Here is a 20,506-nt window from a genome sequence, read left to right as displayed (position 1 = left end):
ACGTAGTAATGAGCTGAGATAGGAGCTATGGTAGTAAGAATTTCCTAGAGAGGCACATGCTTGAATTTGAAGAAGCTCGTTGGGAATCTAATGAGCCATTGCAAAAAGATCTCCACTACTCCAACCAGGGAAACTATTGAACATGAACTTTGTGTGTAAAACATCACATTCTTACCTATCACTGTCGGTGTCATGGTTGTTACTTGTACTAGGACTCTAGTCATGGAGGAAAGGAGCTGCTCTTGGATATTGGGGAGGTCAGTGAACTCAGACACAGAGAGGGCATAACTTGGCTCTGAGGAGATCTTTTGCAATTCTCTGCCATCAGAGGTCCTCGTTCCTATGCCAAACACCGAGACCCCAAGGTCTTTGAGAGCAGAGGCTGGTGCATCGACACTGTCAAAGGACCGCCCACCATTCAGCAGTATCAGAATCTGGGGAACGCCTTCCAGACGCCTGCTTCCAGACGAGGCAGTAAAGACGTTGTCCCTGACGTACTGGAGAGCTGCCCCGGTGTTGAGGGGTCTGCCTCCTCTGTGCCTCAGCCCTCTAACAGTATCAAGAACATCATCTTTGGTGGTGTATGTGTTCAGATAGAAATGGACCTCTTGGTCTCTGCCATACTGGACCACTGAAACTCGGTCTTTGTTCACTCCCACATTGAGCTTCTCCACCGTCCTCTGAACAAAGTCACGCATGGCTGGGAATCCATTCCTCGTGCCATCAGAACCATCCAGCAAGAACACCACATCCCTTCTGGGTATCTGGCGCTCAACTAAAGGAACATCAAAATCATCAAATTAATTTGCATTTCATTGATTGTGAGTGAGCAATCTTGAAGACACAGCTCCAAATGCAATGGTGTTTACACACTGATGAACTAAAGTAATGAGCTGAGATACGCCCTATGCCAGAAAAACATTGCTAGAGAAGTGCATGCTTAAATAAAAAACAGTTTTCCAGAAAACATTGCAAAGAGCTCTGCAATACTCCAACCCAGACATCATTGAAGCTGACCTTCATGTAAAACATCTCATTCTTACCTGTCACTGTTGGAATGATTGGTGTGACGCCAACAAGTACACTATTGAGGGTGGAGGAAAACTGCTGCTGAACATTGGGGAGAGCAGAGAATTCAGCAACAGACTGGGCATAACTTGGATCACTGGCAATTCTCTGAACCTCTGTGCTGGAATTGCGGGTTCCAATGCCAAAGATCAACACTCCGCTCTCTTTCAGGCCTGTGGCTGGGGTATCAACATTATCACTGGACCGGCTCCCGCTCAATAGAATCAATATCTGGGGAACGCCTTCCAGACGCCTGCTTCCAGACGGGGCAGTAAAGACGTTGTCCCTGACGTACTGGAGAGCTGCCCCGGTGTTGAGGGGTCTGCCTCCTCTGTGCCTCAGCCCTTTAACAGTATCAAGAACATCATCTTTGGTTGTGTATGTGTTCAGATAGAAATGGACCTCTTGGTCTCTGCCATACTGGACCACTGAAACTCGGTCTTTGTTCACTCCCACATTGAGCTTCTCCACCATTCTCTGAACAAAGTCACGCATGGCTGGGAATCCATTCCTAGTGCCATCAGAACCATCCAGAAGGAATACTACATCCTTTCTGGTGGTGTCATGATCAACTGAGAAAACAGGAAAAGATCACATAAAAAGACCCATCAGTTTTAGTAGTAACTAAACATAAACCTTTCCATTTTGACCAGGAACAAGTTCAACTTAATCTGTCACCTTTTCAGAAGATATTATGGAGTAGATCTGTGGAAAATTTACAAAGCATACCTAAGACCGTTGGTGTTTCTGCAGTTACTTCTATAACCACCGTCTCCACCGAGGACAAAAGCTGCTGTTGGACGCTTGGAAGGTCACTGAAGTCAGACACAGAGAGGGCATAACTTGGCTCTGAGGATATCTTTTGCAATTCTCTGCTGTCAGAGGTCCTGGTTCCTATGCCAAACACCGAGACCCCAAGTTCTTTGAGAGCAGAGGCTGGTGCGTCGACACTGTCAAATGACCGCCCACCATTCAGCAGTATCAGAATCTGGGGAACGCCTTCCAGACGCCTGCTTCCAGACGAGGCAGTAAAGACGTTGTCCCTGACGTACTGGAGAGCTGCCCCGGTGTTGAGGGGTCTGCCTCCTCTGTGCTTCAGCCCTCTAACAGTATCAAGAACATCATCTTTGGTGGTGTATGTGTTCAGGTAGAAATGGACCTCTTGGTCTCTGCCATACTGGACCACTGAAACTCGATCTTTGTTCACTCCCACATTGAGCTTCTCCACCATTCTCTGAACAAAGTCACGCATGGCTGGAAATCCATTCCTTGTGCCATCAGAGCCATCCAGAAGGAATACTACATCCTTTCTGGGGGTGTCATGATCAACTGAGAAAATTGAAAAAGATCACAAAGCAAGACCATCAGTTTTAGGCAGAGCTAACCGTAAACCTTTCCATTTTGACCAGTAAAAAAGAGTTCAACTTAATCTGTCACCATTTCAGAAGATATAATGGATTAGATCTGTGGAAAATTTACAAAGCATACCTAAGACTGTTGGTGTTTCTGCAGTTATGTCTACAACCACCGTCTCCACCGAGGACAAAAGCTGCTGTTGGACGCTTGGAAGGTCACTGAAGTCAGACACAGAGAGGGCATAACTTGGCTCTGAGGAGATCTTTTGCAATTCTCTGCTGTCAGAGGTCCTGGTTCCTATGCCAAACACCGAGACCCCAAGTTCTTTGAGAGCAGAGGCTGGTGCATCGACACTGTCAAATGACCGCCCACCATTCAGCAATATCAGAATCTGCGGAACACCTTCCAGACGCCTGCTTCCTGCGGAAGCCGTGAACACATTGTCCCTCACATGCTGGAGAGCTGCTCCAGTGTTTAGGGGTCTTCCTCCTTTGTGTCTTAGACCTCTGACAGCATCTACAATCTCTCCCTTTGTTGTATATGTGTTTAGATAGAATTGGACAGCTGCATCTCTGCTGTACTGAACCACTGAAATGCGGTCTTTGTTCTCATCCACATTCATTGTCTCCACCAATCTCTGGACAAAGTCACGCATTGCTGGGAATCCATTCCTAGTGCTATCAGATCCATCCAGCAAGAACACCACATCCCTTCTTGGAACCTGGGGCTCAACTAAAGGAACATGAAAATCATGAAAAGATTACATGACATGTGTAGTGGGTGAGACATAGAGCCATATGCAATGTTTTGAACACACTGACCCACGTAGTAATGAGCTGAGATAGGAGCTATGGTAGTAAGAATTTCCTAGAGAGGCACATGCTTGAATTTGAAGAAGCTCGTTGGGAATCTAATGAGCCATTGCAAAAAGATCTCCACTACTCCAACCAGGGAAACTATTGAACATGAACTTTGTGTGTAAAACATCACATTCTTACCTATCACTGTCGGTGTCATGGTTGTTACTTGTACTAGGACTCTAGTCATGGAGGAAAGGAGCTGCTCTTGGATATTGGGGAGGTCAGTGAACTCAGACACAGAGAGGGCATAACTTGGCTCTGAGGAGATCTTTTGCAATTCTCTGCCATCAGAGGTCCTCGTTCCTATGCCAAACACCGAGACCCCAAGGTCTTTGAGAGCAGAGGCTGGTGCATCGACACTGTCAAAGGACCGCCCACCATTCAGCAGTATCAGAATCTGGGGAACGCCTTCCAGACGCCTGCTTCCAGACGAGGCAGTAAAGACGTTGTCCCTGACGTACTGGAGAGCTGCCCCGGTGTTGAGGGGTCTGCCTCCTCTGTGCCTCAGCCCTCTAACAGTATCAAGAACATCATCTTTGGTGGTGTATGTGTTCAGATAGAAATGGACCTCTTGGTCTCTGCCATACTGGACCACTGAAACTCGGTCTTTGTTCACTCCCACATTGAGCTTCTCCACCGTCCTCTGAACAAAGTCACGCATGGCTGGGAATCCATTCCTCGTGCCATCAGAACCATCCAGCAAGAACACCACATCCCTTCTGGGTATCTGGCGCTCAACTAAAGGAACATCAAAATCATCAAATTAATTTGCATTTCATTGATTGTGAGTGAGCAATCTTGAAGACACAGCTCCAAATGCAATGGTGTTTACACACTGATGAACTAAAGTAATGAGCTGAGATACGCCCTATGCCAGAAAAACATTGCTAGAGAAGTGCATGCTTAAATAAAAAACAGTTTTCCAGAAAACATTGCAAAGAGCTCTGCAATACTCCAACCCAGACATCATTGAAGCTGACCTTCATGTAAAACATCTCATTCTTACCTGTCACTGTTGGAATGATTGGTGTGACGCCAACAAGTACACTATTGAGGGTGGAGGAAAACTGCTGCTGAACATTGGGGAGAGCAGAGAATTCAGCAACAGACTGGGCATAACTTGGATCACTGGCAATTCTCTGAACCTCTGTGCTGGAATTGCGGGTTCCAATGCCAAAGATCAACACTCCGCTCTCTTTCAGGCCTGTGGCTGGGGTATCAACATTATCACTGGACCGGCTCCCGCTCAATAGAATCAATATCTGGGGAACGCCTTCCAGACGCCTGCTTCCAGACGGGGCAGTAAAGACGTTGTCCCTGACGTACTGGAGAGCTGCCCCGGTGTTGAGGGGTCTGCCTCCTCTGTGCCTCAGCCCTTTAACAGTATCAAGAACATCATCTTTGGTGGTGTATGTGTTCAGATAGAAATGGACCTCTTGGTCTCTGCCATACTGGACCACTGAAACTCGGTCTTTGTTCACTCCCACATTGAGCTTCTCCACCATTCTCTGAACAAAGTCACGCATGGCTGGGAATCCATTCCTAGTGCCATCAGAACCATCCAGAAGGAATACTACATCCTTTCTGGTGGTGTCATGATCAACTGAGAAAACAGGAAAAGATCACATAAAAAGACCCATCAGTTTTAGTAGTAACTAAACATAAACCTTTCCATTTTGACCAGGAACAAGTTCAACTTAATCTGTCACCTTTTCAGAAGATATTATGGAGTAGATCTGTGGAAAATTTACAAAGCATACCTAAGACCGTTGGTGTTTCTGCAGTTACTTCTATAACCACCGTCTCCACCGAGGACAAAAGCTGCTGTTGGACGCTTGGAAGGTCACTGAAGTCAGACACAGAGAGGGCATAACTTGGCTCTGAGGATATCTTTTGCAATTCTCTGCTGTCAGAGGTCCTGGTTCCTATGCCAAACACCGAGACCCCAAGTTCTTTGAGAGCAGAGGCTGGTGCGTCGACACTGTCAAATGACCGCCCACCATTCAGCAGTATCAGAATCTGGGGAACGCCTTCCAGACGCCTGCTTCCAGACGAGGCAGTAAAGACGTTGTCCCTGACGTACTGGAGAGCTGCCCCGGTGTTGAGGGGTCTGCCTCCTCTGTGCTTCAGCCCTCTAACAGTATCAAGAACATCATCTTTGGTGGTGTATGTGTTCAGGTAGAAATGGACCTCTTGGTCTCTGCCATACTGGACCACTGAAACTCGATCTTTGTTCACTCCCACATTGAGCTTCTCCACCATTCTCTGAACAAAGTCACGCATGGCTGGAAATCCATTCCTTGTGCCATCAGAGCCATCCAGAAGGAATACTACATCCTTTCTGGGGGTGTCATGATCAACTGAGAAAATTGAAAAAGATCACAAAGCAAGACCATCAGTTTTAGGCAGAGCTAACCGTAAACCTTTCCATTTTGACCAGTAAAAAAGAGTTCAACTTAATCTGTCACCATTTCAGAAGATATAATGGATTAGATCTGTGGAAAATTTACAAAGCATACCTAAGACTGTTGGTGTTTCTGCAGTTATGTCTACAACCACCGTCTCCACCGAGGACAAAAGCTGCTGTTGGACGCTTGGAAGGTCACTGAAGTCAGACACAGAGAGGGCATAACTTGGCTCTGAGGAGATCTTTTGCAATTCTCTGCTGTCAGAGGTCCTGGTTCCTATGCCAAACACCGAGACCCCAAGTTCTTTGAGAGCAGAGGCTGGTGCATCGACACTGTCAAATGACCGCCCACCATTCAGCAATATCAGAATCTGCGGAACACCTTCCAGACGCCTGCTTCCTGCGGAAGCCGTGAACACATTGTCCCTCACATGCTGGAGAGCTGCTCCAGTGTTTAGGGGTCTTCCTCCTTTGTGTCTTAGACCTCTGACAGCATCTACAATCTCTCCCTTTGTTGTATATGTGTTTAGATAGAATTGGACAGCTGCATCTCTGCTGTACTGAACCACTGAAATGCGGTCTTTGTTCTCATCCACATTCATTGTCTCCACCAATCTCTGGACAAAGTCACGCATTGCTGGGAATCCATTCCTAGTGCTATCAGATCCATCCAGCAAGAACACCACATCCCTTCTTGGAACCTGGGGCTCAACTAAAGGAACATGAAAATCATGAAAAGATTACATGACATGTGTAGTGGGTGAGACATAGAGCCATATGCAATGTTTTGAACACACTGACCCACGTAGTAATGAGCTGAGATAGGAGCTATGGTAGTAAGAATTTCCTAGAGAGGCACATGCTTGAATTTGAAGAAGCTCGTTGGGAATCTAATGAGCCATTGCAAAAAGATCTCCACTACTCCAACCAGGGAAACTATTGAACATGAACTTTGTGTGTAAAACATCACATTCTTACCTATCACTGTCGGTGTCATGGTTGTTACTTGTACTAGGACTCTAGTCATGGAGGAAAGGAGCTGCTCTTGGATATTGGGGAGGTCAGTGAACTCAGACACAGAGAGGGCATAACTTGGCTCTGAGGAGATCTTTTGCAATTCTCTGCCATCAGAGGTCCTCGTTCCTATGCCAAACACCGAGACCCCAAGGTCTTTGAGAGCAGAGGCTGGTGCATCGACACTGTCAAAGGACCGCCCACCATTCAGCAGTATCAGAATCTGGGGAACGCCTTCCAGACGCCTGCTTCCAGACGAGGCAGTAAAGACGTTGTCCCTGACGTACTGGAGAGCTGCCCCGGTGTTGAGGGGTCTGCCTCCTCTGTGCCTCAGCCCTCTAACAGTATCAAGAACATCATCTTTGGTGGTGTATGTGTTCAGATAGAAATGGACCTCTTGGTCTCTGCCATACTGGACCACTGAAACTCGGTCTTTGTTCACTCCCACATTGAGCTTCTCCACCGTCCTCTGAACAAAGTCACGCATGGCTGGGAATCCATTCCTCGTGCCATCAGAACCATCCAGCAAGAACACCACATCCCTTCTGGGTATCTGGCGCTCAACTAAAGGAACATCAAAATCATCAAATTAATTTGCATTTCATTGATTGTGAGTGAGCAATCTTGAAGACACAGCTCCAAATGCAATGGTGTTTACACACTGATGAACTAAAGTAATGAGCTGAGATACGCCCTATGCCAGAAAAACATTGCTAGAGAAGTGCATGCTTAAATAAAAAACAGTTTTCCAGAAAACATTGCAAAGAGCTCTGCAATACTCCAACCCAGACATCATTGAAGCTGACCTTCATGTAAAACATCTCATTCTTACCTGTCACTGTTGGAATGATTGGTGTGACGCCAACAAGTACACTATTGAGGGTGGAGGAAAACTGCTGCTGAACATTGGGGAGAGCAGAGAATTCAGCAACAGACTGGGCATAACTTGGATCACTGGCAATTCTCTGAACCTCTGTGCTGGAATTGCGGGTTCCAATGCCAAAGATCAACACTCCGCTCTCTTTCAGGCCTGTGGCTGGAGTATCAACATTATCACTGGACCGGCTCCCGCTCAATAGAATCAATATCTGGGGAACGCCTTCCAGACGCCTGCTTCCAGACGGGGCAGTAAAGACGTTGTCCCTGACGTACTGGAGAGCTGCCCCGGTGTTGAGGGGTCTGCCTCCTCTGTGCCTCAGCCCTTTAACAGTATCAAGAACATCATCTTTGGTGGTGTATGTGTTCAGATAGAAATGGACCTCTTGGTCTCTGCCATACTGGACCACTGAAACTCGGTCTTTGTTCACTCCCACATTGAGCTTCTCCACCATTCTCTGAACAAAGTCACGCATGGCTGGGAATCCATTCCTAGTGCCATCAGAACCATCCAGAAGGAATACTACATCCTTTCTGGTGGTGTCATGATCAACTGAGAAAACAGGAAAAGATCACATAAAAAGACCCATCAGTTTTAGTAGTAACTAAACATAAACCTTTCCATTTTGACCAGGAACAAGTTCAACTTAATCTGTCACCTTTTCAGAAGATATTATGGAGTAGATCTGTGGAAAATTTACAAAGCATACCTAAGACCGTTGGTGTTTCTGCAGTTACTTCTATAACCACCGTCTCCACCGAGGACAAAAGCTGCTGTTGGACGCTTGGAAGGTCACTGAAGTCAGACACAGAGAGGGCATAACTTGGCTCTGAGGATATCTTTTGCAATTCTCTGCTGTCAGAGGTCCTGGTTCCTATGCCAAACACCGAGACCCCAAGTTCTTTGAGAGCAGAGGCTGGTGCGTCGACACTGTCAAATGACCGCCCACCATTCAGCAGTATCAGAATCTGGGGAACGCCTTCCAGACGCCTGCTTCCAGACGAGGCAGTAAAGACGTTGTCCCTGACGTACTGGAGAGCTGCCCCGGTGTTGAGGGGTCTGCCTCCTCTGTGCTTCAGCCCTCTAACAGTATCAAGAACATCATCTTTGGTGGTGTATGTGTTCAGGTAGAAATGGACCTCTTGGTCTCTGCCATACTGGACCACTGAAACTCGATCTTTGTTCACTCCCACATTGAGCTTCTCCACCATTCTCTGAACAAAGTCACGCATGGCTGGAAATCCATTCCTTGTGCCATCAGAGCCATCCAGAAGGAATACTACATCCTTTCTGGGGGTGTCATGATCAACTGAGAAAATTGAAAAAGATCACAAAGCAAGACGATCAGTTTTAGGCAGAGCTAACCGTAAACCTTTCCATTTTGACCAGTAAAAAAGAGTTCAACTTAATCTGTCACCATTTCAGAAGATATAATGGATTAGATCTGTGGAAAATTTACAAAGCATACCTAAGACTGTTGGTGTTTCTGCAGTTATGTCTACAACCACCGTCTCCACCGAGGACAAAAGCTGCTGTTGGACGCTTGGAAGGTCACTGAAGTCAGACACAGAGAGGGCATAACTTGGCTCTGAGGAGATCTTTTGCAATTCTCTGCTGTCAGAGGTCCTGGTTCCTATGCCAAACACCGAGACCCCAAGTTCTTTGAGAGCAGAGGCTGGTGCATCGACACTGTCAAATGACCGCCCACCATTCAGCAATATCAGAATCTGCGGAACACCTTCCAGACGCCTGCTTCCTGCGGAAGCCGTGAACACATTGTCCCTCACATGCTGGAGAGCTGCTCCAGTGTTTAGGGGTCTTCCTCCTTTGTGTCTTAGACCTCTGACAGCATCTACAATCTCTCCCTTTGTTGTATATGTGTTTAGATAGAATTGGACAGCTGCATCTCTGCTGTACTGAACCACTGAAATGCGGTCTTTGTTCTCATCCACATTCATTGTCTCCACCAATCTCTGGACAAAGTCACGCATTGCTGGGAATCCATTCCTAGTGCTATCAGATCCATCCAGCAAGAACACCACATCCCTTCTTGGAACCTGGGGCTCAACTAAAGGAACATGAAAATCATGAAAAGATTACATGACATGTGTAGTGGGTGAGACATAGAGCCATATGCAATGTTTTGAACACACTGACCCACGTAGTAATGAGCTGAGATAGGAGCTATGGTAGTAAGAATTTCCTAGAGAGGCACATGCTTGAATTTGAAGAAGCTCGTTGGGAATCTAATGAGCCATTGCAAAAAGATCTCCACTACTCCAACCAGGGAAACTATTGAACATGAACTTTGTGTGTAAAACATCACATTCTTACCTATCACTGTCGGTGTCATGGTTGTTACTTGTACTAGGACTCTAGTCATGGAGGAAAGGAGCTGCTCTTGGATATTGGGGAGGTCAGTGAACTCAGACACAGAGAGGGCATAACTTGGCTCTGAGGAGATCTTTTGCAATTCTCTGCCATCAGAGGTCCTCGTTCCTATGCCAAACACCGAGACCCCAAGGTCTTTGAGAGCAGAGGCTGGTGCATCGACACTGTCAAAGGACCGCCCACCATTCAGCAGTATCAGAATCTGGGGAACGCCTTCCAGACGCCTGCTTCCAGACGAGGCAGTAAAGACGTTGTCCCTGACGTACTGGAGAGCTGCCCCGGTGTTGAGGGGTCTGCCTCCTCTGTGCCTCAGCCCTCTAACAGTATCAAGAACATCATCTTTGGTGGTGTATGTGTTCAGATAGAAATGGACCTCTTGGTCTCTGCCATACTGGACCACTGAAACTCGGTATTTGTTCACTCCCACATTGAGCTTCTCCACCGTCCTCTGAACAAAGTCACGCATGGCTGGGAATCCATTCCTCGTGCCATCAGAACCATCCAGCAAGAACACCACATCCCTTCTGGGTATCTGGCGCTCAACTAAAGGAACATCAAAATCATCAAATTAATTTGCATTTCATTGATTGTGAGTGAGCAATCTTGAAGACACAGCTCCAAATGCAATGGTGTTTACACACTGATGAACTAAAGTAATGAGCTGAGATACGCCCTATGCCAGAAAAACATTGCTAGAGAAGTGCATGCTTAAATAAAAAACAGTTTTCCAGAAAACATTGCAAAGAGCTCTGCAATACTCCAACCCAGACATCATTGAAGCTGACCTTCATGTAAAACATCTCATTCTTACCTGTCACTGTTGGAATGATTGGTGTGACGCCAACAAGTACACTATTGAGGGTGGAGGAAAACTGCTGCTGAACATTGGGGAGAGCAGAGAATTCAGCAACAGACTGGGCATAACTTGGATCACTGGCAATTCTCTGAACCTCTGTGCTGGAATTGCGGGTTCCAATGCCAAAGATCAACACTCCGCTCTCTTTCAGGCCTGTGGCTGGAGTATCAACATTATCACTGGACCGGCTCCCGCTCAATAGAATCAATATCTGGGGAACGCCTTCCAGACGCCTGCTTCCAGACGGGGCAGTAAAGACGTTGTCCCTGACGTACTGGAGAGCTGCCCCGGTGTTGAGGGGTCTGCCTCCTCTGTGCCTCAGCCCTTTAACAGTATCAAGAACATCATCTTTGGTTGTGTATGTGTTCAGATAGAAATGGACCTCTTGGTCTCTGCCATACTGGACCACTGAAACTCGGTCTTTGTTCACTCCCACATTGAGCTTCTCCACCATTCTCTGAACAAAGTCACGCATGGCTGGGAATCCATTCCTAGTGCCATCAGAACCATCCAGAAGGAATACTACATCCTTTCTGGTGGTGTCATGATCAACTGAGAAAACAGGAAAAGATCACATAAAAAGACCCATCAGTTTTAGTAGTAACTAAACATAAACCTTTCCATTTTGACCAGGAACAAGTTCAACTTAATCTGTCACCTTTTCAGAAGATATTATGGAGTAGATCTGTGGAAAATTTACAAAGCATACCTAAGACCGTTGGTGTTTCTGCAGTTACTTCTATAACCACCGTCTCCACCGAGGACAAAAGCTGCTGTTGGACGCTTGGAAGGTCACTGAAGTCAGACACAGAGAGGGCATAACTTGGCTCTGAGGATATCTTTTGCAATTCTCTGCTGTCAGAGGTCCTGGTTCCTATGCCAAACACCGAGACCCCAAGTTCTTTGAGAGCAGAGGCTGGTGCGTCGACACTGTCAAATGACCGCCCACCATTCAGCAGTATCAGAATCTGGGGAACGCCTTCCAGACGCCTGCTTCCAGACGAGGCAGTAAAGACGTTGTCCCTGACGTACTGGAGAGCTGCCCCGGTGTTGAGGGGTCTGCCTCCTCTGTGCTTCAGCCCTCTAACAGTATCAAGAACATCATCTTTGGTGGTGTATGTGTTCAGGTAGAAATGGACCTCTTGGTCTCTGCAATACTGGACCACTGAAACTCGATCTTTGTTCACTCCCACATTGAGCTTCTCCACCATTCTCTGAACAAAGTCACGCATGGCTGGAAATCCATTCCTTGTGCCATCAGAGCCATCCAGAAGGAATACTACATCCTTTCTGGGGGTGTCATGATCAACTGAGAAAATTGAAAAAGATCACAAAGCAAGACCATCAGTTTTAGGCAGAGCTAACCGTAAACCTTTCCATTTTGACCAGTAAAAAAGAGTTCAACTTAATCTGTCACCATTTCAGAAGATATAATGGATTAGATCTGTGGAAAATTTACAAAGCATACCTAAGACTGTTGGTGTTTCTGCAGTTATGTCTACAACCACCGTCTCCACCGAGGACAAAAGCTGCTGTTGGACGCTTGGAAGGTCACTGAAGTCAGACACAGAGAGGGCATAACTTGGCTCTGAGGAGATCTTTTGCAATTCTCTGCTGTCAGAGGTCCTGGTTCCTATGCCAAACACCGAGACCCCAAGTTCTTTGAGAGCAGAGGCTGGTGCATCGACACTGTCAAATGACCGCCCACCATTCAGCAATATCAGAATCTGCGGAACACCTTCCAGACGCCTGCTTCCTGCGGAAGCCGTGAACACATTGTCCCTCACATGCTGGAGAGCTGCTCCAGTGTTTAGGGGTCTTCCTCCTTTGTGTCTTAGACCTCTGACAGCATCTACAATCTCTCCCTTTGTTGTATATGTGTTTAGATAGAATTGGACAGCTGCATCTCTGCTGTACTGAACCACTGAAATGCGGTCTTTGTTCTCATCCACATTCATTGTCTCCACCAATCTCTGGACAAAGTCACGCATTGCTGGGAATCCATTCCTAGTGCTATCAGATCCATCCAGCAAGAACACCACATCCCTTCTTGGAACCTGGGGCTCAACTAAAGGAACATGAAAATCATGAAAAGATTACATGACATGTGTAGTGGGTGAGACATAGAGCCATATGCAATGTTTTGAACACACTGACCCACGTAGTAATGAGCTGAGATAGGAGCTATGGTAGTAAGAATTTCCTAGAGAGGCACATGCTTGAATTTGAAGAAGCTCGTTGGGAATCTAATGAGCCATTGCAAAAAGATCTCCACTACTCCAACCAGGGAAACTATTGAACATGAACTTTGTGTGTAAAACATCACATTCTTACCTATCACTGTCGGTGTCATGGTTGTTACTTGTACTAGGACTCTAGTCATGGAGGAAAGGAGCTGCTCTTGGATATTGGGGAGGTCAGTGAACTCAGACACAGAGAGGGCATAACTTGGCTCTGAGGAGATCTTTTGCAATTCTCTGCCATCAGAGGTCCTCGTTCCTATGCCAAACACCGAGACCCCAAGGTCTTTGAGAGCAGAGGCTGGTGCATCGACACTGTCAAAGGACCGCCCACCATTCAGCAGTATCAGAATCTGGGGAACGCCTTCCAGACGCCTGCTTCCAGACGAGGCAGTAAAGACGTTGTCCCTGACGTACTGGAGAGCTGCCCCGGTGTTGAGGGGTCTGCCTCCTCTGTGCCTCAGCCCTCTAACAGTATCAAGAACATCATCTTTGGTGGTGTATGTGTTCAGATAGAAATGGACCTCTTGGTCTCTGCCATACTGGACCACTGAAACTCGGTCTTTGTTCACTCCCACATTGAGCTTCTCCACCGTCCTCTGAACAAAGTCACGCATGGCTGGGAATCCATTCCTCGTGCCATCAGAACCATCCAGCAAGAACACCACATCCCTTCTGGGTATCTGGCGCTCAACTAAAGGAACATCAAAATCATCAAATTAATTTGCATTTCATTGATTGTGAGTGAGCAATCTTGAAGACACAGCTCCAAATGCAATGGTGTTTACACACTGATGAACTAAAGTAATGAGCTGAGATACGCCCTATGCCAGAAAAACATTGCTAGAGAAGTGCATGCTTAAATAAAAAACAGTTTTCCAGAAAACATTGCAAAGAGCTCTGCAATACTCCAACCCAGACATCATTGAAGCTGACCTTCATGTAAAACATCTCATTCTTACCTGTCACTGTTGGAATGATTGGTGTGACGCCAACAAGTACACTATTGAGGGTGGAGGAAAACTGCTGCTGAACATTGGGGAGAGCAGAGAATTCAGCAACAGACTGGGCATAACTTGGATCACTGGCAATTCTCTGAACCTCTGTGCTGGAATTGCGGGTTCCAATGCCAAAGATCAACACTCCGCTCTCTTTCAGGCCTGTGGCTGGAGTATCAACATTATCACTGGACCGGCTCCCGCTCAATAGAATCAATATCTGGGGAACGCCTTCCAGACGCCTGCTTCCAGACGGGGCAGTAAAGACGTTGTCCCTGACGTACTGGAGAGCTGCCCCGGTGTTGAGGGGTCTGCCTCCTCTGTGCCTCAGCCCTTTAACAGTATCAAGAACATCATCTTTGGTGGTGTATGTGTTCAGATAGAAATGGACCTCTTGGTCTCTGCCATACTGGACCACTGAAACTCGGTCTTTGTTCACTCCCACATTGAGCTTCTCCACCATTCTCTGAACAAAGTCACGCATGGCTGGGAATCCATTCCTAGTGCCATCAGAACCATCCAGAAGGAATACTACATCCTTTCTGGTGGTGTCATGATCAACTGAGAAAACAGGAAAAGATCACATAAAAAGACCCATCAGTTTTAGTAGTAACTAAACATAAACCTTTCCATTTTGACCAGGAACAAGTTCAACTTAATCTGTCACCTTTTCAGAAGATATTATGGAGTAGATCTGTGGAAAATTTACAAAGCATACCTAAGACCGTTGGTGTTTCTGCAGTTACTTCTATAACCACCGTCTCCACCGAGGACAAAAGCTGCTGTTGGACGCTTGGAAGGTCACTGAAGTCAGACACAGAGAGGGCATAACTTGGCTCTGAGGATATCTTTTGCAATTCTCTGCTGTCAGAGGTCCTGGTTCCTATGCCAAACACCGAGACCCCAAGTTCTTTGAGAGCAGAGGCTGGTGCGTCGACACTGTCAAATGACCGCCCACCATTCAGCAGTATCAGAATCTGGGGAACGCCTTCCAGACGCCTGCTTCCAGACGAGGCAGTAAAGACGTTGTCCCTGACGTACTGGAGAGCTGCCCCGGTGTTGAGGGGTCTGCCTCCTCTGTGCTTCAGCCCTCTAACAGTATCAAGAACATCATCTTTGGTGGTGTATGTGTTCAGGTAGAAATGGACCTCTTGGTCTCTGCCATACTGGACCACTGAAACTCGATCTTTGTTCACTCCCACATTGAGCTTCTCCACCATTCTCTGAACAAAGTCACGCATGGCTGGAAATCCATTCCTTGTGCCATCAGAGCCATCCAGAAGGAATACTACATCCTTTCTGGGGGTGTCATGATCAACTGAGAAAATTGAAAAAGATCACAAAGCAAGACCATCAGTTTTAGGCAGAGCTAACCGTAAACCTTTCCATTTTGACCAGTAAAAAAGAGTTCAACTTAATCTGTCACCATTTCAGAAGATATAATGGATTAGATCTGTGGAAAATTTACAAAGCATACCTAAGACTGTTGGTGTTTCTGCAGTTATGTCTACAACCACCGTCTCCACCGAGGACAAAAGCTGCTGTTGGACGCTTGGAAGGTCACTGAAGTCAGACACAGAGAGGGCATAACTTGGCTCTGAGGAGATCTTTTGCAATTCTCTGCTGTCAGAGGTCCTGGTTCCTATGCCAAACACCGAGACCCCAAGTTCTTTGAGAGCAGAGGCTGGTGCATCGACACTGTCAAATGACCGCCCACCATTCAGCAATATCAGAATCTGCGGAACACCTTCCAGACGCCTGCTTCCTGCGGAAGCCGTGAACACATTGTCCCTCACATGCTGGAGAGCTGCTCCAGTGTTTAGGGGTCTTCCTCCTTTGTGTCTTAGACCTCTGACAGCATCTACAATCTCTCCCTTTGTTGTATATGTGTTTAGATAGAATTGGACAGCTGCATCTCTGCTGTACTGAACCACTGAAATGCGGTCTTTGTTCTCATCCACATTCATTGTCTCCACCAATCTCTGGACAAAGTCACGCATTGCTGGGAATCCATTCCTAGTGCTATCAGATCCATCCAGCAAGAACACCACATCCCTTCTTGGAACCTGGGGCTCAACTAAAGGAACATGAAAATCATGAAAAGATTACATGACATGTGTAGTGGGTGAGACATAGAGCCATATGCAATGTTTTGAACACACTGACCCACGTAGTAATGAGCTGAGATAGGAGCTATGGTAGTAAGAATTTCCTAGAGAGGCACATGCTTGAATTTGAAGAAGCTCGTTGGGAATCTAATGAGCCATTGCAAAAAGATCTCCACTACTCCAACCAGGGAAACTATTGAACATGAACTTTGTGTGTAAAACATCACATTCTTACCTATCACTGTCGGTGTCATGGTTGTTACTTGTACTAGGACTCTAGTCATGGAGGAAAGGAGCTGCTCTTGGATATTGGGGAGGTCAGTGAACTCAGACACAGAGAGGGCATAACTTGGCTCTGAGGAGATCTTTTGCAATTCTCTGCCATCAGAGGTCCTCGTTCCTATGCCAAACACCGAGACCCCAAGGTCTTTGAGAGCAGAGGCTGGTGCATCGACACTGTCAAAGGACCGCCCACCATTCAGCAGTATCAGAATCTGGGGAACGCCTTCCAGACGCCTGCTTCCAGACGAGGCAGTAAAGACGTTGTCCCTGACGTACTGGAGAGCTGCCCCGGTGTTGAGGGGTCTGCCTCCTCTGTGCCTCAGCCCTCTAACAGTATCAAGAACATCATCTTTGGTGGTGTATGTGTTCAGATAGAAATGGACCTCTTGGTCTCTGCCATACTGGACCACTGAAACTCGGTCTTTGTTCACTCCCACATTGAGCTTCTCCACCGTCCTCTGAACAAAGTCACGCATGGCTGGGAATCCATTCCTCGTGCCATCAGAACCATCCAGCAAGAACACTACATCCCTTCTGGGTATCTGGCGCTCAACTAAAGGAACATCAAAATCATCAAATTAATTTGCATTTCATTGATTGTGAGTGAGCAATCTTGAAGACACAGACCTATATACAACTTTTATCACAGTACAATTGTAACAGTCTAATTCTAAACCGTGCTAGAGAGGTGAATGCCTAAATGAAAACACGAGGCTTCTTGATTTCCAACCTACAATTCTATTAAGATCCAGTACGTCAATATAAGTAAATATGAGTTTTACATTCATACCTATTACTGTTGGTACCATCTGTGTTACTTGTACCAGGACAGTCCTCATGGCGGAGAGAAGCTGCTCTTGAATGCTCGGGAGGTCAGTAAAGTCAGACACTTTGAGAACATAACTAGGGTCTTGAGAAATCCTTTCTAATTCTCCACTATCAGAGCTTCTTGTTCCAATGCTGAGAACAATAACACCACTGTTTTTTAGAGAAGATGCTGGTTCATCTACAGTATCCTTGGATTGCCCACTGCTGAGCAGAATCAGAATTTGTCGAACACCTTCCAGGTGTCTGCTTCCAGCGGATGTTTGAAAAACATTCTCTTTCACAAACGTAAAAGCTGTTCCAGTGTTAAGGGGTCTTCCACCTTTGTGTGATAGGCCTTTCACAAAATTCAACATATCTTCTTTCCTTAAAAATGAATTCAAATAGAAATTTGCCACTGCTGTATTGCTAAACTGAACCACAGCTATCCTGTCATTGTTTTCTCCAACATTGAGTTTTCCAATTAATTTGTAAAGAAAGTCTCGTACAGCACGAAACCCAGCTTGTGTGTTATCTGAAGCATCCAGAAGAAACACAATGTCTCTTCTATTATCTCCTTCCTCTGCGAATACAGAATTTAAGAAAATTTAGAAAATGTATATTGCAAATGTAATTACTTAACCTCACCTAATCAGTACAATTTAGGTTTTGATTCACAAATCACTGATATTATTTCAAATGCATTACATTTCTGTCTTACCAATACTAACTCCTTCTTGTGGTCTCACTTGTGCAAGTCTTGTCTCCAGACTTTGTTGGATACTATAAAGGTTTGAAAAATCTGGGACTGAGTAAGCATTTTCTGTATGTGAGGAAATAGCTTTCATCTCCACCAAATCAGTCATTTTGGATCCAATTGCAAATGTCACAACACCCATTGTCTTGAGTGCCCTTGAAGGTCCTCGTGGTGAATCTCTTGACCTGCCTCCAGCTAGAAGGACAAGGATCTGTTGGGCGCCCTCAAGATGTCTGCTACCAGCACTGGGAGTGAAGACATTGTCTTTCACAAACTGTAGGGCTGTGCCAGTATACTGAGGTCTCCCACCTTTAGGTCTTAGGTTTCTGATGGCGTTAAGCACATCCTCTTTGTTTGAATGTGTATTTAGGTTGAAGTTAATTGCAGCATTGTTGCCATACTGCACAACAGCAACTTGATCTTTTTGCTCATCCAAGTCAAACTTTTCCACCACTCCTGCTACAAACTCACGCATCTCTGTGAACCTACTTCTCAGATCATCAGAGCCATCGAGAAGAAAAACAATGTCTCTTTTCACACTGGGGCCTGAAACTTGAATTGAAAATGGTCTAGAATTAGTGACATGCGACCAACTAGCCCAAAAAATCCTTATTAGTAGCAAGCTTGTACTTATGATTCAACAACAAGAGTCATTTAACAACTGATTTAAATATCAGATATTTTACATACAATTTATGCACAAAAAAGGTTAAACCAAAGTTAAATTTTACCAATGATAGATGGAAATGTAGGTGTTTCCTGAACACCACTCAATACAGCGGACACTGTGGAGTCTATGCTGTCCAAGTTATTAAAACTGGCCACAGAAAAAGAATGAGCTGGTCTAAATGATATTGTCTGTAATTCCAACGTATCAGCATTATTTGTTCCAATGCTCAAGGTTTTTATTCCATTAGTTCTCAATGATTGTGCTGCCTCCCTTATATCATCACTGGATCGCCCACCACTGAAGACAAACAAATATTGAGGCACCCCCTCTGAATGTCTCCCTCCAGCTGAGGCAGTAAAGACATTTTCTCGGACAAACTGTAACGCTGTTCCAGTGTTGAGTGGCCTTCCTAGTTTGTGCCTCACAGATCTTATGGAATTGAGCACATCTGTCTTAGACGAATAGGAATTCAAATAGAAGTTGGCCGTGGCATCTCGGCTGTACTGAACTAGAGCAACTTGATCCCCTTTTTCTCCTACATCCAGTCTCTGCACTATTTTCTCTGCAAAGCCACGGATTCCTTCAAAGCCATTTCTACAATCGTAAGAGCCGTCAATGAGGAACACCACATCCTTTCTGTCAGAATCTGAAATGAAACCAAAGAGAAGTTGCAAAATGCCTTGCTGGGGTTTCTGTCCCGTGGGTCCAGAAATGTAGTAACAGGGGTAAAGAGCAATTGATAACAAATGTACATTATTCCATCAGGCTACTCGAATGAGACAGGTCAATTGTTGTCCGTTTTAAGCCACAAGTAAGCTACATGGTAATTAAAATATAAAAACAAGCAGTATCTTACCAAAACTCATAGTTGGAACAGTTGGCTTTGGTTCATTGGGTACCTCTTTTAACAATGACAACAGTTCTTGTTGAATAGTTGGAAGGTCCTCAAAATCAGTGATGGACAGGGCATAGTTTGGTTCATGAGATATTGTCTGAAGTTCGAGTGTGTCTGCATCTCCGGTGCCAATGCCAATTGAAAGAACTCCCATTTCTTTCAGTTTTGATACTGATGCTCTTATGTCATCTCTGGATCTTCCACCACTCATTAATATCAGTATCTGTGGAACTCTTTCCATGTGTCTACTTCCAGACACTTGAGTAAACACATTGTCAATGACAAACTGGATGGCTGCTCCAATGTTAAGGAGATAACCGCCTTTGTGTGTCAGGCCTCTTATGGCATCAAGAACATTGCTGTTTGTTGAGTGCATGTTCAAATCGAAATTGATTTCTGCTGTATCACTGTACTGGACCACAGATACACGGTCTTTGTTCACTCCTACATTAAGTTTCTCCACTACTCTCTGCACAAAGTCTTTGATATCTGGGAATCTCCCCCGAGAATCATCTGAGCCATCAAGTAAAAATACAACGTCCCTCCTGTTCTTGATGTTATCTGCTGTAATCATAAGCAGTCAGGAGACGGGTTAATTATCATTCAGAGCAAACACAACATCCGACCACTTTTGTTTGGTAACAAAATGCAACAACCCTTTGCTAAATTCCATCAACATCTTACAGTATCACTGTCACTCTTATGTTCATATCACATCAGTTGTATTTGTCTTACCCATTACTGTTGGCAGGTTAGTGGACATTGCACTCTCAATGGCAGAGAACATCTGCTGTTGAATGCTTGGGAGATAATTAAAATCTGGGGCATGGAAAGCATAGCTGGGTTGAAATGAAATCATTTGTAGCTCAAGTTCATCTGCATTCTTTATTCCCACAGCCAATGCCATAACACCAATTCCTTTC

General features: G+C 45.6%; 1 protein-coding gene across 2 annotated transcripts; it reads right to left on the bottom strand.

The window, feature by feature from the left end:
• Positions 1 to 8: 8 nt before the first annotated feature.
• Positions 9 to 18,637, bottom strand: col6a3 (collagen, type VI, alpha 3). Of its 2 annotated transcripts, none has more exons than XM_047047803.1 (22): positions 17,983 to 18,637; positions 16,411 to 17,844; positions 15,545 to 16,144; positions 14,786 to 15,385; positions 14,032 to 14,628; positions 13,164 to 13,763; positions 12,298 to 12,897; positions 11,539 to 12,138; positions 10,785 to 11,381; positions 9,917 to 10,516; positions 9,051 to 9,650; positions 8,292 to 8,891; positions 7,538 to 8,134; positions 6,670 to 7,269; positions 5,804 to 6,403; positions 5,045 to 5,644; positions 4,291 to 4,887; positions 3,423 to 4,022; positions 2,557 to 3,156; positions 1,798 to 2,397; positions 1,044 to 1,640; positions 9 to 775 (listed from the first exon to the last, which is right to left on the bottom strand). In XM_047047803.1, the coding sequence occupies exons 2-22, from the start codon at positions 16,931 to 16,933 to the stop codon at positions 45 to 47; spliced, it is 12,639 nt and encodes a 4,212-aa protein (XP_046903759.1). In that variant the 5' UTR covers positions 16,934 to 17,844; positions 17,983 to 18,637; the 3' UTR covers positions 9 to 44. The 2 variants fall into 2 exon arrangements, with proteins under 2 accessions (XP_046903759.1, XP_046903758.1); XM_047047802.1 differs by lacking the exon at positions 17,983 to 18,637 and having other exon boundaries at positions 16,411 to 17,010; positions 17,248 to 17,892.
• Between the last annotated feature and the right edge of the window lie 1,869 nt (positions 18,638 to 20,506).

Source organism: Hypomesus transpacificus, chromosome 23, assembly GCF_021917145.1.
Source record: "Hypomesus transpacificus isolate Combined female chromosome 23, fHypTra1, whole genome shotgun sequence".
Taxonomy (NCBI): Eukaryota; Metazoa; Chordata; class Actinopteri; order Osmeriformes; family Osmeridae; genus Hypomesus; species Hypomesus transpacificus.
This window is presented reverse-complemented; position numbering and strand designations above follow the sequence as displayed.

What these genes read in the sequence shown, in the direction of transcription:
- col6a3 (XM_047047802.1), bottom strand. Translation starts at nt 17,638, where the DNA reads ATGTTGAATTTTGTGAAAGGCCTATCACACAAAGGTGGAAGACCCCTT. An exon ending in AGAAACACCAACAGTCTTAG is followed by an intron (nt 12,139 to 12,297) that starts GTATGCTTTGTA and finishes CAATTTTCTCAG; the next exon opens with TTGATCATGACACCCCCAGA. An exon ending in AGAAACACCAACGGTCTTAG is followed by an intron (nt 11,382 to 11,538) that starts GTATGCTTTGTA and finishes CTGTTTTCTCAG; the next exon opens with TTGATCATGACACCACCAGA.